This window comes from Antedon mediterranea, chromosome 7 (genome assembly GCF_964355755.1).
Source record: "Antedon mediterranea chromosome 7, ecAntMedi1.1, whole genome shotgun sequence".
Taxonomy (NCBI): Eukaryota; Metazoa; Echinodermata; class Crinoidea; order Comatulida; family Antedonidae; genus Antedon; species Antedon mediterranea.
This window is the reverse complement of record NC_092676.1, coordinates 2,399,572-2,426,382: the sequence shown is the minus strand read 5'-3', so window position 1 is coordinate 2,426,382 and position 26,811 is coordinate 2,399,572. Positions and strand designations below refer to the sequence as shown.

At 31.3% G+C, this 26,811-nt stretch overlaps 1 protein-coding gene across 1 annotated transcript in view; it reads right to left on the bottom strand.

Moving 5' to 3' along the window:
• The window catches only part of LOC140054154 (vacuolar protein sorting-associated protein 26B-like), a 75,245-nt gene that overhangs the window by 48,298 nt on the left and 136 nt on the right, over positions 1 to 26,811 (bottom strand). Inside the window, exons 2-5 of the mRNA XM_072099040.1 lie at positions 26,106 to 26,246; positions 22,147 to 22,216; positions 20,841 to 20,997; positions 20,216 to 20,380 (exon numbers count right to left, since the gene is read on the bottom strand). Coding sequence (XP_071955141.1) covers positions 20,216 to 20,380; positions 20,841 to 20,997; positions 22,147 to 22,216; positions 26,106 to 26,246 — 533 coding nt within the window. The remainder of the gene's footprint in view (positions 1 to 20,215; positions 20,381 to 20,840; positions 20,998 to 22,146; positions 22,217 to 26,105; positions 26,247 to 26,811) is intronic.

The following is a 26,811-nucleotide window of genomic DNA, read 5'->3' as shown; positions in this document are numbered from 1 at the left end:
CATTGGGACAAATCAGACCAGAAGTTACTCTGTTGGCCCAATCACTGTCAACTACAAACCAGAGATTAACATCACACAAATATCACCATTGGAATACATCTGTACTGCAGAGGCTAGACCATCAGTTAATGAAACAGTCTGGATTGTGAAATCTAGTGTTCCAGAAGATCACTTTATTATTTCAAATGGGATTTTGAAATTTACTGAATTGCCAAAGATTGGTTCTGAAATAACATGTGAAGCAGAAAATATATTGGGAGAAGATTCCAAGTCAATTATAATTCCATTGTTAAACAATAATGATGAAGAAATAATCAGAAATGACATTGCCAGAATTTATAAGATCCTATTATGCGTTGTTTTAACTTTAATCATCATTGTTGCAACTGTGCTTTGCTACTATAAATATAAAAAGAAACAAAACATCAATACTGAATATGATGACACAGTCATAGTCGAGGGGAGTGGTAGAGGACAAGATCAAAACAACTCACCAGAAGAACTTATCAGACAAAATCATTCAGGAACTGAAAAGCTACCAGCTTATGAAACTGTTCCACCAATTGACCTAGGGGTCAATCCAGATACATCAACATATATGAGTACTATTGATGGTAGGTTGGCATGGCAACAAGAGACTGTATATGAAGAGCCTTACATTAAAATTATTAATGGAAAACAAGATGACAAAAGTTTAGCAAGCACGTCTAATAATACAGACCAACCCACAGGATCTGCACATGATAAACAATATCTTAAAATCTTTGATGAAAATGTAGACGACACAAAATGTGGTGTTATTCCTGATCTGAGTGCAAGAAACACATCTGCACCTAGTGCAGTTTATGTAAATAATCCTTGTGTCAGGAAACAACAGCCTACGGGAACTGTTTGTGATGAACCTTATATAGAAATTATTGATGACAAAGAGGATGGCACAAAACATGTTGATGTTAAAAACACATCCACACCTAGTACAGTTTATGTGAATAATCCTCGTGTCAGGAAACAAAAACATACAACTACATAACATTTATGAAGATAACAAGATGACATTAAAGTTCCTAGTACTGTAGAGTTTTAGTTTCAACAATGCTTTTGCCAGAAAGCAAAAATTGACGCAAATTAAAAATGGCAACCATGTAAATGTTGTAGTAAAAGCTAGAATAAACATTTGAATACTGCATCTTACAATATGTTAAACATTCATTGATACAAGTCTTCTTTAAAACACCTTAAAACTACAGTACAACCTTTATTTTACGTATGGTACGGGACTGAAAGAAGTACGTAAAACATGGGATTCGTAAAATCAAGGTTGACTTTAAATTGACCACCAAATGCGTAGATTGTAGCTAAAAAGGCTGACATGTTTGCCTACTTTACTTGCACAAAAAATATTGAGTAAATACATAGAGTATTTCTTTTTCAAATGAAAAATAAAATACAAAATTTACATATTTAGCTATTAATAAAGTGATACAATATCATAAATACGATAGAGATTTTTTTCTAAATATGATACGATTTAAGGAGTGTGCATTCAGCGAAAACTATAAAATCAGTAAAATAATCATTATTTAATCACATATATTAAAAATTACTTTCGAAACACAGAAAAATAGTTATTCTATCATAATAAATTTCATTAATATTACACCAAAGTGTCTTTTATTGAAATTGCGAAGCTCTCAACTGGTGTTTTTAGTTAACCATTACAAAATGACACACTACATGGCAAACTGTTGATATCATGGCGCCCACTTGGGCTATTTTCGAGCAAAAACATAATTTGCATAACAATGTATTCACTAAGAGGTAAATCGAAGATCAAAAGAGCCGACATGCCTTGCGAATCTCTTTTAGTTGTTGTCTCAGTTATTATGTCAAACTAGGTGTGAATGTGGTGGTATAAGAATAACAGGAATAAGTTAAGTACTACAGGATATTGTTATATCAATATCTGTGATGTTACTGACAAGAAAGATCTTGTAATAAACAATTAAAAATGTTATATAATATTACAATTGAAGTTGTGAGTACAGTTATTATTTTAACTTTGAAACAATAAACAAGAAATTATAAAGTTCTTAGCTATCTAGTTTATATTAAAATTTGTATTTTAGTAAAATTGAATTTACATTTTTAAACAACTTCTAACAGGCAATAAATCGTTGCATTACAAAATGAGATACACGAGGGGGACCTCATATATTTCATTTTTCTGGAGGGGCTGATTCTAAAGAGGAAGTTTACTCCAAAGTGAACAAACCAGATTACAAGGAGTGTGAAAATGAGATATATGAGGATTCCTTAATAAGGGAAAATATTGTGTAGTGTGTATAAATATTAATTAAATAGGAAAATATTAAGCTTTTTTTTAATAGATGCAAATTTGCTATCTGAAAACTGATAACGGGTAACTGATTTGAGCATTTGTATGAATTTCAATGAAGAGCGCCCTCTTTGGGCAAAAAACAAGACAGATTGTAACAATTTGTTTACTCAAGCATTTGTATGAATTTCAATGAAGAGCGCCCTCTTTGGGCAAAAAACAAGACAGATAGTAACAATTTGTTTACTCAATCATGTACTGTATAAATATAGAATAAAAGAAATATTCAACCATCACACAGTTACTGCATTCCAGGAACATGTTTGGTTTTTGGAAAACTAAGAAAAAAAAGAATCTAGGTGTGCAAATTATCAAATGCACTCTACAATCAAATCCTACATCTGGCCGTCTACACTCAACAAATTAACTGAATAAATATTGAAATACCTGTGCTATGTGTATAATAGCCTAACTAAAACAGTGTTAGAGATAATTTTAATAGTTTTAATAACAAATTAAATTTGGTAATTGTGGATATTATTTTGTTCTCTTGGTTGTTGTAACTCTTCTGTGCAATACTTTTCATTAATTTTAATTAAATTTTCTTTTCAAATAACTATCATGAAGCCTTGAAAAATCCCACAATGCATCACTGGTTCTTATTAATAGTAAAACTAGGTGTGAATGTGGTATAAGAATAACAGGAATTAGCTAAGTAATACAGAATAAAAGGAAACATAACAAATTCTTCTGACTAGGTATTCAGGATCAACAACCTACATGGGTTATATTATAACAATGTATTACAGGCAGACGATATTTTACTAAATCTAGTTGTCTTCTAAGGAACATAAATCAAGCATTGGACAAGAATATAAAGTTATCATGAACTATATAACTGCAATGCAACTGGGGATGTGCATAATTGGAAGTACAGGAATATAAGAACAATCAAATACTTACTATAATTATTATTATTACATTATCTGCAAGAAATCTTTTCAAACATTAATGAACAGGAATTTGTTGTTTTTTAAATCTATCAAGATGTTCAAAAACTCTTGCATTGTGTGGATACCGATTTTGTTGTTCATAGAGTCTTCATTCGCAGAAAAATCAATGTCATCGATCATTTCATTGTTCAACAAAAAGGAGAAAGAAATAAAAACCGAGTCTGACAGTGATATACCTATAGTTTACTTTATCCTCTCAAGTGTTTTTGGAACTGTTTTTATTGTTGTTGCAATTGTGCTTTGCTACTGCAAGTATAAGAGAAATCAAGCCACTGAGAGAAGAGGAAGACAGGAAGATGGATACCAAGTACCAGAAGAAAATGTCAGAAGAGATAATCAAATATTAAGAGATGATGAAAAGCTGGACTATGACGATACCATTGTTGCTGAAAGAAGAGGAATAGCGTAACAAGATGTTACACATAGCGTAACAAGATGTTACACATAGCGTAACAAGATGTTACACATAGCGTAACAAGATGTTACACATAGCGTAACAAGATGTTACACATAGCGTAACAAGATGTTACACATAGCGTAACAAGATGTTACACATAGCGTAACAAGATGTTACACATAGCGTAACAAGATGTTACACATAGCGTAACAAGATGTTACACATAGCGTAACAAGATGTTACACATAGCGTAACAAGATGTTACACGTTCGTTACACATAGTATAACAAGGTGTTACACATAGCGTAACAAGATATGGACACTATATTGCATGGACTACAGGAACTGCAACATACTTACTAAATTGATCGAAACGTCAAGAAACTCAACAGTTTTTTTCAGAACCATATATTTGATGTACCGCAAACTTTATATCATACATAAGATATGGACATCAATATACCGCTGTCAACACAACATGTTGCCATGGTTGCTATACAGCAATAAGAAGCTACAGAGCAATATGCCTACAATTTCATTGAGTTAACTACGGCAAAAAATTTGTTCAAAAAATGATTAAATCTTAAACCATTATGTTTAGCTTTTTCATAATCATCGTAATCAATTTCATATCATATATTTACTATCTGATAGAGAGAGAGAGAAATAAAATGAGAACAAAATCAATTTCAGGAAGGAATTAAAAATCTAAGATCACAGGTGATGAGTTACAACCCTGGTACAAGCATGTTATTAACCATCAAGATACAGTCCCACATATTATGTTTTTATAACCAAGTTGATAATTAATTTACAACAATTTGATATAATCATCCAATTTAATATCACAAATTAAAATAGGGATAAATTTTGAAAAATTAATATCTTTAGTTTTAATATAGGAAGTCATGAAAAAAATTCCACAATGCATCACCAGTATACTGATAAATTCTTATTAATAGTAAAACTAGGTGTGAATGTGGTATAAGAATAACAGGAATTGTAAGTAATACAGGATATTGTTATATCAATATCTATGATGTTACTAACAAGAAAGATCTTGTAAAAACAGAATAAAAGGAAACATAACAAGTTGTGCTGAGGATCAACAACCTACATGGGATATTATAACAAGTATTAAAGACAGACGATATGTTACTAAATCTAGTTGTCTTCAAGGGAACATATATCAAGCATTCGGATCATATTTATTTTATCAAAAGTTGTGGAAGAAAAGCTAATAAAAAATACTTAGCTGGACAAAATATAAAGTTGATACAACAATTCAGAATTTGTTACAACTGGAAAGAAACTACTTAGCTGGATAGCACAAGAATATAAAATTAATACAATAATTCAGAACCTGTTATAACTGGAAAATATTTTAGTACTACAAGATGTCTATTGTGAGTTTACTTGTTTTGTTATTGATATCATTTGTTTCAGCACAGTTTGAGATTAAACCACCAGAAGAAGTAACAGCATACCCTGGACAGAATGTTACACTGCCATGTGTCATAGCAAACAATTATACAGATCAAAAAGTAATTTGGCTTTCCATGAGGACAAATAATAACAACAAAAAAGAAGTAATTACACAAGATAGAGAACGCATAATCCAGATTTTGGACAACTTGCAATTCTCTCTCCTTGGTGAGGACAATAACTTTACTTTACATATTATTATACCAGAAAGAAACAAGATTGATTTTGGAGATGATGACACTATTACAGAACCATTTCAGTGTTCAGTAACTAGTAAACAAGGCGATAACAATATGTTATTAAATGCTAATTCCAAAGTGATAATTCATAAATTCAATAAGCCAACTTGTTTATCTAATGAGACTATGTTTACATCTGGACAAATTGTAACCTTTCAATGTCTTTCACAATCTGATGGTGACAACATTAATACAAATTGGAAATCAGGAAAAGGACAAATCTTGCCGACATCTTTAGAATCATTCATTTCCTATCATACATTTACTGTACAAAAAGAAGATAATAATGCTATTTATATTTGTGAATCACAAATAATTGGGACAAATGAAACAAGAAATTGCTCTGTAGGCCCAATCACTGTCAACTATAAACCAGAGATTAACATCATACAAGTGAATCCACTGGAATACCACTGTATTGCAGAGGCTAGACCATCAGTTAATGAAACAGTCTGGATTGTGAAATCTAGTGTTCCAGAAGATCACTTTACTATTTCAAATGGGATTTTGAAATTTATTAAATTGCCAAAGTTTGGTTCTGACATAACGTGTGAAGCAGAGAATATTTTGGGAAAAGATTCCAAGTCAATTATAATTCCATTGTTAAACAATAATGATGAAGAATCAATCAGTGCCAGAATTTATAAGATCCTATTATGCGTTGTTTTAACTTTTATCATCATTGTTGCAACTGTGCTTTGCTACTATAAATATAAAAAGGAACAAAACATTAATACTGAATATGATGACACAGTCATAGTCGAGGGGAGTGGTAGAGGACAAGATCAAAACAACGCACCAGAAGAACTTATCAGACAAAATCATTCAGGAAATGAAAAGGCAACAGCTTATGAAACTATTCCACCAATTGACATAGGGATCAATCCAGATACATCAGCATACATAACCACTATTGATGGTGAACTCACATGGCAACAAGAGACTGTATGTGATGAACCTTACATTGAAATTATTAACGGAAAACAAGATGACAAAAAGATTTTAGCAAGTACATCTAATAATACAGGGCAACAACCCACAGGATCTGCATATGATAAACAATATCTTAAAATCAATGATGAAAATGTAGACGACACAAAATGTGGTGTTATTCCTGATCTGAGTGTAAGAAACACATCCGCACCTAGTGCAGTTTATGTGAATAATCCTTGTGTCAGGAAACAACAACTTAAAGAACCTGGATGTGAAGAGGAACCATATCTGGAAATCATTGATGACAAAGAAGATGCCACAAAACATGTTGCTGGTCTGAGTGTAGAAAACACATCCACACCTAGTAGAGATTGTGCCAATAATCCTCACGTAAGGAAACCACAACAACCTACAGGAACTGAATGTGATGATGAACTATATCTGGAAATCATTGATGACAAAGAAGATGTCACAAAACATGTTGCTGATCTGAGTGTAGAAAACACATCCACACCTAGTAGAGATTGTGCCAATAATCCTCACGTAAGGAAACCACAACAACCTACAGGAACTGAATGTGATGGTGAACTATATCTGGAAATCATTGATGACAAAGACAATGTCACAAAACATGTTGCTGATCTGAGTGTTGAAAACACATCCACATCTAGTGGATATTATGCCAATAATCCTCACGTAAGGAAACCACAACAACCTACAGGAACTGAATGTGATGATGAACCATATCTAGAAATCATTGATGACAAAGAAGATGTCACAAAACATGTTGCTGATCTGAGTGTAGAAAACACATCCACACCTAGTAGACATTGTGCCAATAATTAAAATGACAACTATACAAATGCTGTAAAAACTTTAAGAATAAACATTTGAATACTGTATCTCACAGCATATTAAACATGCATTGATACAACTCTTCTTTAAAACACTTTAATAACTGTTTTTGAAAAATATTGCTACTTGCCAATCCAATGAACATTTCAAAATGTGTTCTATGTACAGAATAATTAAAGAAATAGTGATATTTTAAAATACATCATCAGATGATAAAAGTTATGTAAAGTTGGAATCTCTAAAATAACACAGTATTTGAATAACTTTAATAATACCGAGTTTAAAATTAGTGTTATACATATTGTTTAATAATAATAAATTATGCTCAATAATGGACATGCTCGTCTGCTGGAAAAATGTTTGGTTTTCAGAATGTATTTCCCATAGTGGAAAAGAATGTAATATCATTTGAACCTTAAGATCCTCATCCTGGTGTTGGGAGAGTTGGCATATACATTAAGAAGTAAGATGTATAGAAACTGTAAATAATATTTGTATTAATTTAACAAAAACTTATTTTATTATTAATTGAATTTTTTATAAATTGAATCTAAATGAAATAAACTGCAGCTCATCGTTATCAAACATTTTTTTAAACTTCTCACAAGCAATACACTTTTAAGATTTAGCTATAATTTGTATCACTTCAATATCGTATTTGTTGCAATGCCTTTTTGTCTGATCAACAATAAAATGAGTACAGTATATGTATTTATTTATGAATTATTTAAAAAACACTCCCTTCTTTGAATTTGTGCTATGCATTCGTTTTGTGTTTCCTTCCTTGTATAATCATACAAAACAAGAATTTATTCTTACAAAAATATCGCAATCAAATCCTTTTTTATGTTACTGCACTATGAATATATTATTTTTTCCCTTCCTTGTATATAGTCAAACAAAAGGAGCATTTATTACAAAAAATACCGCAACCACTCCTTATTTTATGTTATTGCACTACCGTATGAATTTTTTTTTTCTCTTCCTTATAGTCACGGAAGAAGTATTTTTCCCTAAAACATAATAAAATCTGACATATAAATAATGTACAGTGGTTGAAGTCCGATATACTGACAACAAAGAAAACCAAAATTTAAAATCTTTTCTATTTTCACTCCGTTCAAAAAACAAAGTATCTCTATAACAAATTCCGAACGATTTAGTCTAGAACAAAAATATCAGCTACAAACCAAACATTAATACATAAAGAATGTTTATTGACAAAATAGCTGAAAACAATCATTGCAAAACAAAAATCAATTTCAGGAAGGAATTAAAAATCTAAGATCACAGGTGATAAGTTACAACCCTGGCAGGTTTGAACCAAACACCTTATGGAAAGCAAGCATGTTATTAAACCATCAAGATACAGTCCCACATGTTATGTTTATTATAACCAAGATGATAATTAATTTACAACAATTTGATATAGTCATTGAATTTAATGTCACAAATTAAAATAAGGATAAATTTTGAAAAATTAATATCTTTAGTTTTAATATAGGAAGTCATGAAAAAAATCCCACAATGCATCACTGGTATACTGATAAATTCTTATTAATAGTAAAACTAGGTGTGAATGTGGTGATATAAGAATAACAGGAATTGTAAGTAATACAGGATATTGTTATATCAATATCTATGATGTTACTAACAAGAAAGATCTTGTAAAAACAGAATAAAAGGAAACATAACAAGTTGTGCTGAGGATCAACAACCTACATGGGTTATTATAACAAGTATTAAAGACAGACGATAGGTTACTAAATCTAGTTGTCTTCAAGGGAACATAAATCAAGCATTCGGATCATATTTATTTTATCAAAAGTTGTGGAAGAAAAGCTAATAAAAAATACTTAGCTGGACAGAATATAAAGTTGATACAACAATTCAGAATTTGTTACAACTGGAAAGAAACTACTTAGCTGGATAGCACAAGAATATAAAGTTGATACAACAATTTGAAACCTGTTATAACTGGAAAATATTTTAGTACTACAAGATGTCTATTGTGAGTTTACTTGTTTTGTTATTTATATCATTTGTTGCAGCACAGTTTGACGTTAAACCACCAGAAGAAGTAACAGCATACCCTGGACAAAATGTTACACTGCCATGTGTCATAGCAAACAATTATACAGACCAAAAAGTTATTTGGTTTTCCATAAGGACAAATAATAACAACAAAAAAGAAGTAATTACACAAGATAGAGAACGCATAATCCGGATTTTTGACAACTTGCAATTCTCAATCCTTGGTGAGGACAATAACTTTACTCTACATATTGTTATACCAGAAAGCAACTTGATTGATTTTGAGGATGACGACACTATTACAAAATTATTTCAGTGTTCTGTAACTAGTAAACAGAATGAAAATATGATATTCAAAGCTATGTCAAAAGTGACAATTAATCAATCTACATTTAATAAGCCAATTTGTTTACTTAATGAGACTGTTTATACATCTGGACAAACATTAACTTTTGGCTGTTTTGCTGATTCTAATTCAGACATACAAACAAATTTGAAATCAGGAAAAGGACAAATCTTGCCTTCATATGTAGAATCATCAACTCTTTACCACACATTTATTGTAACAGAAGAAGACAATAATGCAATTTATATTTGTGAATCACAAATAATTGGAACAAATGAAAAAAAAAGTTGCTCTGTTGGCCCAATCACTGTCAACTACAAACCATTAAACAATGACAATGAAAGTAATGGTGCAAATACTTCAATAATGATCATTGTGATTGTACTGTTAACATTTTGTGTTCTTGCAATAACAACGTTCATATTTTGCTTAAAACGAAAACATAAAAAAGCAGCTATGTCGACGATTAACTCTAAAAATGAAGATACAAAAACTGTTGGTTTTAAGGTGACAGAAGATGTGTCACAAGTGGATTATCAGGAAATTGGTGAACAATTCTATCAAAATGAGAGTAAAATAAGTAATAATGTTGAAACTAAATTTGACGATAGTGAATACCAATGCATAGACAATGACGATGGAATCTATTCAGAACCAATTACTAACGCAAATGAAAAACACATACAGAATAAGGTACATGTATATTCCAAAGTAAACAAACCAGATTTTAAGGAATGTGAAAATGAGATATATGAGGGTCCAACTGGAGGGGATGATTCTAAAAATGAGATACATGAGGGTGCCACTGGAGGGGCCGATTCTAAAAATGATATACATGAGGGTGCCACTGGAGGGGATGATTCTAAAAATGAGATACATGAGGGTGCCACTAGAGGGGATGATTCTAAAAATGAGATACATGAGGGTGCCACTGGAGGGGCTGATTCTAAAAATGAGATACATGAGGGTGCCAATGAAGGGATGGATTATAAAGAGGAAGGGGTACAAGATGAAGCACATCTTTATTTTGTATTAAACAAACTCGATAACAAGGAGTGTGAAAATGAACATCAAGGTCCTTAATGTTATACAGAAGGCCTATTAATATTCTATAATCATAATATCATTATGTAGTATATGGATTTGTAACGCATGTTAAATGTAAGAAATGTTAAAATTCCATTTTTGCTTTTCAGTAGGATGTACTTCTGTAATGTTTATATCATGTTACGATTTGCCTGTATACAATAACCATTCTTGCTTTTTTTATTGTGCTTCGATATTTGAATAAATAAATTGAAATTGCATTAAAACTAAATAATATAAGTCTTGAACATCAAGGTCCTTAATGTTATACAGAAGGCCTATTAATATTCTATAATCATAATATCATTATGTAGTATATGGATTTGTAACGCATGTTAAATGTAAGAAATGTTAAAATTCCATTTTTGCTTTTCAGTAGGATGTACTTCTGTAATGTTTATATCATGTTACGATTTGCCTGTATACAATAACCATTCTTGCTTTTTTTATTGTGCTTCGATATTTGAATAAATAAATTGAAATTGCATTAAAACTAAATAATAATTTGAAATTGTGCTTCGATATTTGAATAAATAAATTGAAATTGCATTAAAACTAAATAATATAAGTCTTGAACATCAAGGTCCTTAATGTTATACAGAAGGCCTATTAATATTCTATAATCATAATATCATTATGTAGTATATGGATTTGTAACGCATGTTAAATGTAAGAAATGTTAAAATTCCATTTTTGCTTTTCAGTAGGATGTACTTCTGTAATGTTTATATCATGTTACGATTTCCCTGTATACAATAACCATTCTTGCTTTTTTTATTGTGCTTCGATATTTGAATAAATAAATTGAAATTGCATTAAAACTAAATAATATAAGTCTAAATAATATAATATTGTAAAAATGATGCTTTTGCTGTTCAAATATATAAATATTAAGTCAACATTAATAATATAATACTTAGACACAGAATAGCTGACATCAGGAAGTGGTGTGTTCTTCTACAAGGTCATGATTTAGCATGATATAAAAATAACTAATTATGTAATAGGCTATAAATAGAAACACAGACATAACATACATGCTTATGAATGTTTAAATGGTTATATTGTTTTTAATTTTTTTAAAATATTATTATTAATTTATGTAGCAAAATGTAAAAAAAGTTTTCTTGTTCTTCAATAAAATACTGTACAGTACTGTAGATAAACAAATGTGTATATTGTTTATTGTGTCACTTCCTTAATATTGTTGTGGTATGATTGTTATGGAGTTGTGGCTTGGTGGTTTGATGCTTGGCTACCAATTCAAGGGTCCTGGGTTCAAGTCCTGTCATATGTCAAATGACAAATTACAACTCCACTCCAAAAGACTTGTAAAAAGACTTTGTTTATGTAGAGCATCTTGTGTATAACCAACATTCTGTGTAGGCCAAAACTTGTCTGTATTGAGACATATGCATCCTAGGCTGGTTACAAGGGGCCTAGCATCTCTACCTAGCCTACTAGACTGGGGCTAATTTCTATTCCACGAAAATAATGGCAGTCAAAACAAAAACAAATAAATGAATACATAGGCCTAGACTAATTTGTATGGTGAGGATCAGCAAAAAAGGTCTAGGCTTAGTCTAGATGCTACTCAAACCAAACATGAATCCTAGGCTGGTTACTGGGCACACCAACAGGGGGCTTAGCATCTCTACCTAGCCTAGACTGGGGCCAAGGCATAGTACTCGCACATACACAATCGTCAGCACAACTAAAATAGACCAAGTTAAGGGATTCCCTTAACCTTAAACCCTTTGTGAATACCACTTAAGTGAAACCCTTAATATTTTCTTGATTTAAGGGAAATTCTTAGGAATTAAGGGAAATATCTCACTTAAGTGTGATTGGTGAATACGGCCACTGGTTTTTATCAGAATGCTTTTGAAAAATTAGTGACCTTCAACAATTCTAGTTTTTCAGAATTCACTATATTAAAATTCTTTTCTATATGTGTACGTGGTACAAAGCACTGCAGAGCGGAATTATCAGAGTGAAACAGGAAGTCAGTGATTGTATAGGTGGTGGATTAAAAGGTCAAAATTATGACTATAAAGGAAAGATACCAATACACAATATAAAACAGATTGTATAATAGTTGTACACAACAATAGGAACTACTTTCCTGTAAACTTGAAAGTAGTTATCATGAATCAAATGACTGGAAAAACATACATCAAGTAAGAAGACATTTTATGTGGTAAGTGGTAAAATAAATAACTTCTGTAAAGATCAATGCTGCTGCTGGATACATTACTGCTAGAGCATGAGAGAGGTACAGAATTGGTTCTTTTAGAGCTGTTGTATTAAAAACTTATAACTGGAAAGTAACTGGTAAAATGCTCAATTGGACAAGAATATAAAGTTATTGCAATCATGAACTATATAACTGCAATGCAACTGGGGATGTGCATAGTTGGATAGTACAAGAACATACTGTGAGAACAATCAATTACTTCATTATTATTATTACTTCATTATCTGCAAGAAATCTTTTCAAACATTAATGAACAGGAATTTGTTGTTTTTTAAATCTATCAAGATGTACAAAAACACTTGCATTGTGTGGATACCTATTTTGTTGTTTATAAAGTCTTCATTCGCATTTGTTGTTGAGTTTGAAGTTACGCCACCAACAGAAGTCAGGACATTTCCAGGACAAAATGTTACTCTGCCATGTGTATTGAACAACTACCACACCACTATACACAGAGTCATTTGGGCTAAAATACAAGGAATTAACCCAACAATTATATCCAACAACAGAGACCTATATGAAACAACTATTGACAACTTGCAATTCTCTCTCCTTGGTGAGGACAATAACTTTACTCTACATATTATTATACCAGAAAGAAACAAGATTGATTTTAAAGATGATGACACTATTACAGAAGAATTTCAGTGTTTTGTATTTAGAAAATCAGCTAATATTAATAATAATAATAATCCAATAATTAGCTCAAACATTTCAAATGTGATAATTCAGAAATTTACATTTATTAAACCAATTTGTTTATTCAATGTGACAATTTATACATCTGGACAAACTTTAGGTTTTGGGTGTTTTGCTGATTTTAGTCCAGACATATTGACAAATTTAAAATCTGGAACAGGAAAAATCTTGCCATCATACTCAATATCCTCAACTCTTTACCATAAAAAAAATGTAACAAAAGAAGATAACAATGCAATTTATATTTGTGAATCTCAAAAAATTGGGACAAATGAAATGAGAAATTGCTCAAAAGGTCCAATCACTGTCAACTACAAACCAGAGATTACCATCACAAAAATATCACCACTGGAATATAACTGTACAGCAGAGGCTAGACCACCTGTTAATGAAACAGTCTGGATTGTGGAGCCTAATATTACTGAACTTTACACAATTTCTAACAATATTCTAAAACTAACAAAAGATGACACAGATATAAAAATAACATGTGAAGCTGAAAACAATATTGGAAAAGAAACAAAATCATTGATAATATCAAGTAATAGCGCAGTTTATACTTCAATAATAATTATTGTGATTGCACTGTCAACATGTAGTGTACTTGCAATAATAACGTTCATATTTTGCTTAAAACGAAAACGTAACAAGGCATCTATGTTGAAGATTAACTCTAAAAGTGAAGATACAAGAAATGTTGCTTATCATGTGACAGAATATGAGTTTCAAGAGGATTTTCAGGACGTTGGCGATCAAGTCTATGAAAACGAGAGTGAAGTGAGAAAGAACGTGAAAAACAAACAAAGTAAGTTTGATGATAGTGAATACCAATGTGTAGACAGTGATATCTATTCAGAGCCAACTACTAACTCAAATGAAGAAGAGATGAAGAACAAGGTACATGTATACACCAAGGTAAACAAACCAGATTTTAAAGAATATGAAAATGAGATATATGAGGGAGGGGCTGATTCTAAAGGGGAAGGGGTACAAGATGAAGGACATTTTTACTCGAAAGTGAACAAACCAGATTTTAAGGAGTGTGAAAATGAAATATATGAGGGTGCCACTGGAGGAGCCAACTCAAAATGGGCACAAGATAAGAGACATGTGAACAAACGCGATTATAAAGAATGTGAAAATGAAATATATCAAGGTCCTGATAAGTAAGTCATACCTGATTAAAGGAAAGAAACTTTAAACCAACCGGTAAAGTAATATTAAAATAACAACATTGAGAAAATATGCAAGAATGAACTTAACCAAGATGTAAACTAGAAATCAGTTTAAAACAATATGTAAGCATTCTTACTATAAACTGCTAGGACTTCCATAATATATTTAATTCTAGTTTTGGTATAGTTCAGTGCACAACTGCAACAGGTACAACAACCTAATGTAAAATATATTTACCTGCATAGATACAGGACCACACTCCAATGTTCTCTATGCCTATCTGACCAGTTATGGTCCTATATTTAATATACTTAACTTTCTATTAAATATTTGTATATCGTTTATATGTTTATGAATATATAAACACATCAGGCACAGAACTGAAAAAATGACAATGCTGTGGGTATCAGTGGCTGGATCTCAATGGAGATGCAAAATAAAAGCGAAAAGCTAAATAAAAACGAGAAGTAAAACAGCCAGAAAAGTTAGCAGAGCTTTCGGGCAACACTAGCCCTTCATCAGTGCATCAGGCACAGAACATAAATTCTAAACCACCCAATGATATACTATTATACACATACATATATACAATTATTTAATTTGAATTGAAACGATAAAGATGAGTAAACCTGTGAGAATACTTTTGTATATACAGTAGTAGGTTATAAGCTTGAACTCATGTAGGCAAAAGTGTTTAATACAATGCTGAGCAAAATAAAAATAAGTAGTTAAATACTCTAGTTCTCACTTGAAGATGATAACGCACTAAAGGCTGTTTTATGAGGAGAACCTCAATCTTCAGTTGCTTGGCTTTGAATGTTACATAGAAACAAAGAGTACAAAGGCAAATTATGCTTTTGTATAGGATGATATTGAAATGGTCTTAATATAGATAGTGAATCTTAACAAATCCCTATTGTCACATACTAGTTTTCTATAGTTTCCTGAAGCATGGATTACCCATATCCTTCTTTGTGGTATGCATTTTAATATACTGAAAAAATATATATAACTATATAAAGTTCTGTCTACACTATCAAACTAGTTTGACAAAAAAAGTTTAATGTGCCCAAATATGGTAGTGATATGAAATTATCATGTCCATATATGGGCACATAACATTTTTTTTGTCACATAAAGTTTGATAGTGTAGACAGAGCTTTAAGGCTCATGGATAGTTGTACTGCAAATGTATATTAACAACAATAATGAATTCAGGGAACTTAATGTATAAGAATTGTGTAGCGTTTTGTTAAGATAATTGTACATAGCACTTTATTTGTTGCAGAGCAACACAATTGTCTATGTATATTGAACATTTATGCAAATAATAAAAATAAATGGATATATCTACTGATGAAAATGAATGATTGAAAATGTGTTTTGTTTTGGGCAATGATAAAGTATTTCTCTTAAAGTTGTAACCAATGTCATTACTTTAAGGTAAAGCTTAGCTAATCATGGACTTTGTATATAATTGTATAAAATGCATATTCACAATAAAAAATATATTGTTAAATAAACAGACTTTGGATTATGAAAAGATCAAGCACTATAACAACCACACAACTTTACAGAATATTTTCATTCTTCATTTAAGCTTATAATCTTTCTTTTTATATTCAAAATAAAAACAGTTTGATAGAAACATTTTGTTTGTTATTTTCAGCAAAAACAAAACCATTTGTAATGTTTCGTTTTGAAAAAACAACAAAAAGAAAGTTACTTTTCAATAAACAACTTAGTGAACAAAAACAGCTAAACTTAAAAAAATACTAACCAATCAAACGAAAACAACATTTGTATATATTATTTTGTGAATACTTCAAGTATAACTTCTTGACATGCAACGCCTGACCGATTTCTTAAATCGTTTGACGTTGGTCTTAGTGTGATCTCACCTTATTGAGGATATTGAGTTGGTAGCATATCCCGATGGATAAGGAAGTGATGAAAGTAATACACAAATAATCTAACGCTGAAAACAATTAAAACGCAATAATTCTGAATTCAACACCCATGTTGGCATGTTGGAGCGTACTGTAAGTAAACAGTGTAACAGAATAAGTGAAGGTAGGCCAACTACTTATTTATAAATTGGTATAAAGTCTAATTAGATCAACCTCTGAATAAATTTCAGTGCAGGGAGGGTGTTTTTTTTCTTCCCAATTTATGCTACCATTTAAAATTACTCTTTAAAAAGAAATGAATCACACAAATTTTCAGACAAATTCAAATGCCTAATGATAAATTAACATATTTGACCATAGATTAGGTCAGAAATTTGACCAAATGAAAAGTTAGGTTAGTTTCTATCTACTATAATATCATTGACTATGGTATCTGATTAGGTAATTTGTATCAGAGTTGTATTGGAGTTGGCTCATACTGTATAAAGGTCTGTCTACAATATCAAACTTTATGTGACAAAAAAATGTGATGTGCTCATATATGAACATTATGATGTCATATCACTACCTTATTTGGGCACATCCCACTTTTTTGTCAAACTAGTTTGATAGTGTAAACAGAGCTTTAGGGTTGTTGAAAACAACATATACTTTAATAGTGTACATCCAGTAGCAGATAGTCTAGGCCGATAGTCTTGTAGTTCATGTTATAACCATTTACCAAAAAAAATGAATATATTTTAAATGAATGATACCGATAGATAATTTCTCTTTTTCAGACACGTAAACATCATTGAAGAAAAAATCGAAAAGATGTCAATTAAATTTATCTGTGTAAATATTGTGTTATTGTTACTTTCATCTACCTTTGCTGATGTTGAATTTGTTAAAAAGCCACCTAGGAGTCTGACTGCTTTCCCAGGGCAAGTCCTTGCACTACCGTGTGTACTAGAGGGCTTGGAAGAGGAAGAACATGTCGTTAAATGGTTTCATCTTTCCAACTCAAAACAAATAAGACCGCTTACAGAAAATAGAAATGTACACCAGAGACGTATTCAAAACTTTACAGAAGATGTTTCAATTATCGGCGAGGAAATGAACTTTACCCTACTTATTGAAATTCCAGGGATTAAATCATTAGAATTTGGGCAATCCCAAATTATAAGCACTAAGTATTATTGTGCTGTATTTGATTTGGAAGAAGATAAAATAATTTTAAGAACAGCAACAAATGTTACTATACAGAATTGGACATTTAATGAACCAGTTTGTGTAAGTATTAGTAAAAATGAAATTGATGTTGGTACAGCAATAACAGTAGGATGTTATCCCGATTATGGCTCAAATATAATAACTACATTGAAAACTTCAAACGGACAAGTGTTAGACACCATGTTTAATGAAATGATGATAACTCACATCTTAAATGTGACTAAAGAACATGATAATATAACATTTGTATGCGAATCGAGGCGAAACGGAACAAATGAAATTAGATATTGCTCTGTAGGTCCAATCACTGTACACTATGACAAGACGGTAATAGTCACACAAACACCGTCAATGGGACATACAACAACGGAACTAAACAATGATGTAACCTTTATAACGTCTCAAGAGGAGACTAATAGTTTTGTAACAGGCTGGACTATAGAGTCTACAACTTTAAGTACGGAAAGTTTACTAAACACAGTAGTTTCAAAGATAACTGAAATACTAAAATTTAACACGGAAATAACAACAGATTTTTCAATCATGGAAATAACAAGCAATAATTCAATAAGAAACGAAACTTTAAACATTCCAATTGTAAACAATCAGAACGAAGTGGATGGAAATGACAGCCTTATATTTTATGTTTCCGGAGCAGTTTTTTTAGGGGTTGTGGTCGCTATCACCATAGTGATAGCTTTTCAGAGGAAACATCACATGACAAAAAGTAAGGACACTACTCAACTAGCACCATGTGACAACATCCAGGATCTGCAAAGCCATATCTACGAGTATGTTCCAGAAAATATTCATTTCCAGGACACAGAAAATCAAATCTATGCTGACGTAGCTGAACTGGGCAATAGGACTGTTCCTGTTGTCAACGATGATGATCAATACATTGAGAATGAAAATGAAATATATGAAGGACCTGATATGAATATTCATGAACACCCTAACATGAATATTCATGAGAAGTTTCGTCATGCAATTAAACAAAAGGACTGCAAGGAAATCCAAGATTTAACTAACGACTTGGATAAATATATAGAGGCAGAGAATGAAATATATGAAGGACCTGATATAAATATTCATGAACACCCTAACATGAATATTCATGAGAAGTTTCGTCATGCAAATAAACAAGAAGACAGCAAGGAAATCCAAGATTTAAATAACGACTTGGATAAATATATAGAGGCAGAAAATGAAATATATGAAGGACCTGATATGAATATTCATGAACACCCTAACATGAATATTCATGAGCATTATACAAATAAGCAAGAGGGCAGCAAAGAAATCCAAGATTTAACTAATGACTTGGACACATATATAGAGACGGAGAACGAAATATATGAAGGACCAAATAATACAGAACATCATAATACAGATAGACATGGTTATTCTGAAGTGCATAAAATTGATTACAAAGAATGTGAAAATGAAGGTCCTATAATTGTATAATAATATTAATAATAATAAATTAATTTATGCCTGTGCACTATTTAAAAAGTGAAAACCAACTTATAACTGATGTATTTAAATTTGTAAATAAATAAAATAATGAAAATTAATGAACTCCTCTTCAAATTTGTTTTAGCCTCTTGAAATTTCGAGCCATTTTTATACAAATGACCCCATAGTGACCTTTATAACAGTTAAACACTCAATAACTTATAGCATGTTCATGTAAAAAGCTTTAGAAAAGTTGTCAATCTATTAATTTATGGATGTTCTAAAATATATCACTAAAGCTCTGTCTACACTATCAAACTAGTTTGACACAAAAAGTGTGATGTGCCCAAATATGGTAGTGATATGCTCAAATATGGTAGTGATATGCTCAAATATGGTAGTGATATTCCCAAATATGGTAGTGATATGACATCAGTATGCCAATTTATGGGCACATCACATTTTCACATAAAGTTTGATTGTGTAGACAGAGTTTAAGATTTAAAATAAACAGCAGCCACTACCGTATTCTGCAACCTCTGAAAATTAATTATTTAAATAACTGATGTGATCAAAAATAAATGTACGTTGTAAGATGTGTATGTTTATTGAAAAAAGTTGTAGTTTTCTAAATTACTTTGTACAAGTTGCGATGAGAAAACTGTTATTTGATCATTACTTGACATGTACAGAAAGCAAAAATATAAATAAAATAAATTTAGAATAAAGAATCAGACAGAACAACTGTTGCGCTGTTCTGTCTTCAAATTCTCTACTTACTTTGACTTGTTGTACTCAAATTCTATATGTAAGCAGTCTTCTATGCCGACTTCCATTTTAATTGATGAGTTCACCTCAGGATAGTGGGACAACGTGTGCACTAGTATATCCATCTCTTTCGTTGTGTCCGTCAACCTCTTTGTTATTGTAACTTTCAAATAATATCTGGTAAAATGTTTACAAAAATCGCATCGAAAAAAGTTAGATTTGACGGACAGAGATCGTACAATCATGGAAAACTTATTAATATCTCATCAGGTAGAAATATAATTCTAAAGTAACTTTATTGGAGGAAAGAAATGCTTCTAAACTAAGTCTCATTCGAGGCTTCAGTTTGTGGCATTATATTAGACAAGAGAAAAAATCGTGGTTCTGCCTAATGATAGAATGTAATCCTTATACTGGGTTAGATAAATGAGCCTGAATTACATTACTGTATTTCCAGCAAGAAAAATGTAATATTGGCCCAGTGTGGAGCACCTTCCAACCAAACTTGTACTTTCACAGTGGCAACTTTGCCGTCACTGCCACCCTAACACTGCCACCCTAACACTGCCACCCTAACACTGCCACCCTAACACTACCACCCTCATCTTCAATGCCACCCTCAACGTCACCACCTCACCTGAGTTTAACATTCGCTCCTGTGTACGATTCATAAGGCTTCTCAACATTTTGGAACTCGAATGGATAACTGGTTGAATTTGCCAATTCCCCGGGTCGTGCCAGCTCTTTCACCAATGATGTGAATTCATGATGGTTTCCTCTATCATAATATAACTCTAGAAAATTTAATAAAACAAGAAAAACATAAGATGTTACTAGCACTTTTAATATATTATTTTAATATATGAATGATATTTATACTTTTAATTTTGAAAACACAAATTTATTGGTTACCGTCTGTCTGTTTAAACTACACTAGGCTAATTCAAGTTTCCAATTTAGAGGGCGCTAGAATCAGTAGTGTTACTAACATCAAAACCTAGAGGGCGCTAGCATCATTACCCACAGTCATGTGGATGTTTTATGTAATATTAAATCAATATTTAGAAATTTAGTTTCTTGATAAATTAGTCAATCATATTATAAACTTTTATATGGTATGCCTAAATAAATTTATTCAACCAAAATGGTAAGGTAAAAATTATATTAGTCTAAGTGAACTATTATTAGGCAAAATTTATTCTTATTATGTCCTTATAAATATTTTTTCTTCTGGTAAAATACTAAAATACTTTACTTTAAAATTCTGTTTTATCAATGGTCTAGTTTTAAAATAAGAGAGGTCATAGGTTCAAAGTTCATAAGACATTTTTATCATGTCAATTTGTAATGGAACGTTCCTTTCAAATGAAGATCTATGACCAAAATAAAACTAAGATCACAGTTCTAAATTTGTATATTGTTAAAGAGTAAATTGCAATTATATTTAATTTTAAAAGAAATGTGTTTAATGAATGTGTCTACACAATAAATATCTGATACTTAAGAAAGCAGCAGTTTTGTGTCTGTTAATTTTTAATTTATTTTCTGATAATGATTAATTGATTAATATAAATATTTTTAGCAACAGCACAAAATTTCAGAATTTCACAAGCTATCCCAACAGTAACTTGTATCTTTGTAAGATGAATGTAATCAAAATGTATGCAGAATGCCTCCAAACCAATTCTTGTTTATATAACAATATATATAATAATTTCAGAATTTGGTGCTTTTGCATAAGCTATCCCAACAGTAATTGATATTACTATAATCATAACAGCAGCATGTCTTTTGTAAAGTAACATAAAAAAAAGAAACTTTATTGTAAAACTGCCAATTAATAGTTTAATAAAATAATTAGAATTTGGTGTTTTTACATAAGCTATCCCAACTGTAAATTAATAGATAAATGTAATAGCAAACAGACATTCAATAATACATACCTATTTGACCTACAAATTCAATTCTTATTCCTTGGTGTTCAAGACGTTTGCCTTTTAAAGTCACATTCACCTGCAAAATGAACAGTAAATATTAAAAATTAAATTATACTAAGATTGAAAAGAACTTAGATGTTGGAATTATACGGTAGCATGGGACTATACTTGAAGGTGGGATTATACGGAAGAATTGGACTATACTAGAGGGTGGGATCATACAGAAGCATGGGACTATACTAGAGGTTGGGATTATACAGAAGCATGGGACAATACTAGAGGATGGGATCATACGGAAGCATGGGACTACTAGAGAGTGGGATCATACGGAAGCATGGGACTATACTAGAGGGTGGGATCATACGGAAGCATGGGACTATACTAGAGGGGATTATACAAAACCATAATAATAATAATAATAATAATATAATAATATAGTGTTGAACTATAATTGTGTTGAAAATCTTTTTTGAAAATAACTGTCCTATATCAGCATCATGGTTTTGTTTTCTAATATAAATCTTTAAACTTGTGTGCACTAAATTCACTGTGGAGCTTAGCAAGTGAAGAAAAGACAGAGATAGCAATGAATTATATTAATGTCATGTACAAGTTTTAAAATGTCTCCGAGGCATTCTTTACAGCAATTAATGATAAGGCAATAATAAACGAACGAAGACGCTACTAAAGTACCACTACACTCAAGAAGTAATGACAAAAAAAATTGCCAGAAAAAGAAATTTAATTATTTTATGTGGTACACATATTTGCAGAGAATTATGAATATTTAATATAAATTTACTGAATCTATTATTAATATAAAACTTTTAGAAAATAGTAAAATCAAAAATAATATAGTAAACCCTTATTTTGTAGTTTTAATAAAGATATTTCATTTACATTATTTGACCAGAATCCTATTGACAATGAAAAACCTCCAATTCACTATTTTTTTGCATTAAATTACAAATAAGTGGATAAATATATTTTACAGTTTAAAAGTGAATAATTAATTATGTTACGGTACATTAAAATGGCCTACAGATATTCAACAATTATTCTTCAAATTATTTTTTTCAGGATGAGTACAGTAGGGTAAAAGATTTTCAACAAAAATTACTGAATTTAATATAGTAATAAATATCTGTTTTGGTGTTCATTTAGAGATCCAATTGTTTTTACTGCAAAGTTGGTTTTATAGTAGATCTATTCCCATGATCTAATTATTATTATTTAGTATTATACTATACAAATAATGAATATAATACTACAGTTAGTAATATTAATAATAATAATAATAATGATTAAATTAGTATTAAATGAACACATGATAATGATTGAACACATTTTGTTGGCACCATTTTATAAATTCCACACTCTCTTAGCTACTGTAGCTAGTCATCCATCTATGCCATTCTCTAATACATCTACAGTATTCTTAAGGTAGTGATCCATCTAACTCTTTCTCTAATATGTCTATGTGTTCTTCAGGTGTTACATCTTAAACGGAAGCTGCTTAGACTATTAAACCACTTAATAATTTCAATAAACATTTTAATGTATTCATAAATAATGAGTAATGTTTAGTATTTTTTTATGAAGTGGAATTTAAAATCCTAGTCTTATTTTTTGACATCACTGAAATAATAAGAATGTGTACTAGTATGAGTGAGTGAGTGGCCGAGCGGTTAAGACAGTGGAACCGTAATTACGTAGCCATAACATCGGCAAGGGTTCGAGGCTCACTCACTCCATGGTTCTGGTGGTAGAACGAGTCTTCTCGGATAAGGACTATAAACCGTAGGTCCAGTGTACACATCTAGCTCGTGTGCACTTTAAAGAACCTAGTACATCTTTCGAGACGAGTAGGGGGTTACCCCGGTGTATTAGTACATCACAGCCACTGATCACCAACTGGGCCCTCTGGGAGACCAGTCTTTGACTGAAGAGGTTACCCAGTATAAATATATATTTCAATTCAATACTATATTCATATTAATGTTGGATTAACTTATGTTAAATTTAAATGATTTTTGAGTATTTTTATTTATTTTGTTGTTATTATTTTTTGAATTTCAATTTCTGAGAGTGAGTAGTTTTACTTTAAACTGTGGTTATTCCTTGCCTTCTCAGAATGTGTATATTTAGAAATGAATGAAAATCATAAGAAGGTAACTTTAATCATTTTAATTGATACAATATTTGTAACTTTTTAAGAGTTAATTTATATAATAAAATTGTAATAGTTTAACCAGATGCTAAAATTAGAACTTGAGGCTATATGTACTTCTTGCTAGAGGAAGTAATAGTCAAGTGAAGAGTTTTTAACCCCTGTTGGGTTTAACTATCTAAATTCAATGTAATCTGTCAATGTCAAGAATACATCATGCATTAATTTTATGTAAGAATTTTTATATTAAAACTATTCATAGCTCCATGATTATACTGTATGTACTATTAATTTATGTATTTTCTTTTTTTCAGAATGCACTGTTGCACTCAGGCCACCAAGTGAGCCTTGTTGACTGGTTAGGCCACCCTGGTAAAATATTGAGAATAAATCATTTATGTTGTACTGTATGTTTCTTACTGTCGATTGAATAGCAGTTAACATTGCTACAAAACTTCTTTGTAATGTAATCCAAATTTTTAAAATGTTGTTATTATTTTTTTAAATACAATATCTTAACCACTAGATCACATTATCAATGAATCACAGATGAATCAAACTAAAGAATGTATGCTACTATATGTATAGTAAAATCGGTTTACTTTCAAAAAGCAGTGCGCTACTATTTATTTTAATATTCAATAATTACTATAACTCTTTTACCATGGGCTGGGCATTTATTTTGTAAATATTAGTTGACATAGTTCTTTTTACATTACACACATCTTCAGTGTAAATAAAATAGATAATTAAATTGACATTGAATTTTAAGATATCCCACCAATGTTAACATTATCTTAATGTGGGAATGATATTTAGAGAATATTTTGGATGAAAGATATTCAGAGTTCTCAACTTAATAATTAATTTAAGTTTTATTTAAAAAATTTCCGTAGTAAAGAGGAAAATGTCAGTAGTTTTTTTTTACACATCACATCATTCTGCTCCGAGCACTTCTTTCTGAGCGTATGCAGAAAGATTTTCCGACTTGACAGTGTCGTAATTGCTTGTGTCATGAGAATGCACAGTCCACATGCTGTGTTTTAATGCTTGTACTATTGAGGAAATCCTGGAAGCAAGGCTTTTGTGGTGTACTTGATATTTTTAAATAAATGGGAAAAGTTTAGGCCTTAAATGACTTTATAACTCCAGTCCACAATTGGTAATTGATTTGTCAATATTTATTGTGTTGTTCCGGGGTTTCCCATACTTTTTTATGCCACATATAATTTACTTTCACAACAAAAGCAAAGGTGATGCCCCAATGTTTTGGTGTGAAAGGTAAAATCAAGCAACTACAGAGTTCAATACAAAACCAAAATGGTCATGAACCATGGGGTGTCTCCGGAGATCACTCCAGAGTTTTGGTGTGAAAGGGTATTAAGCTGATTTTCCACTAGGAGAATTTGTTCGTGCAAATCGAAAGCGTCAGCTTATTTATATGCATGCGTATTCATGTTTCCATCTTCCAAATCCCTCTCTACGCATGCGTATAAACTGACGCTTTCGTTTCGCGCGAACAAATACGCCTAGTGGAAAATCAGCTTTAGTATGGTATTTTCCTCGCATTTCCATACGTCTGTAATCGGGCCAAATTTTCTTAGTAATTACAGACATTCTGTAGTAAAACCAAAATGGTAATAAACCCTGGGGTGTCTCCGGAGTTTTAGTGTGAAAGGGGTATTAGTATTAGTATTTTACTAGCATTTCCATACGTCCGTAATTGGGCCAAATTTGCGTAGTGATTACAGACGTTCTGAAGTACTTTAGATAACCCTTGACATGCTGTACTCACCTTGCCTGAGATTGATTCACCATCATAGAAGAGGTACAACTTTTCTTTTTTGCCATCTTCGGTTTTGATTTCCGCTTGCTTACGTGAAGCAGCGTCATCCAGGAGAATATCAATCTCCGCTCCACCTCCAAAAAGAAAACTCTGAAAAAAAAAATTACAGAAACTTGCAATTAAAATTAAATGAACATCATTTTGATTCAAAGCAATGTATTTTTTCAATCCTATAAAAACAACTTTTTAAATGGTCTTAGTCATGCTCTCAGTATTTCAAACTACAATAGCCTAGGGCTAGGCTAGCCTCAAGTCTACAATAGCCTAGCCATGGAGATATAAAAATAGATAACTCCATGGTGCATGGATTAGATGCCTAAAAAAAAACTAGACTAGGATAGGAATATAATATTTATATTATTATTATTATTAAACAATACCGGCACACATCAATGATTGCTAAACAAGACAAATATTGAAACGGTTTTCCTTTATTCTGCCGTATTAAATAGCTAGGCCCTCTCTACCGAACACAAACATATAGGCCTATAGCCTAGGGACAGAGCTGTTCATTTACCGTGGAACGGCTGCCTACAAAATCATGTGATCAAGGCCTAGCTAGGCGACCGGGTGTGTTGCTCAACCGGCTGCATTTAAAGTCAGAGTGTACAAGGCCTTCCAGAAATCAAGTGCATCCAATGTTTTGATTAAATAT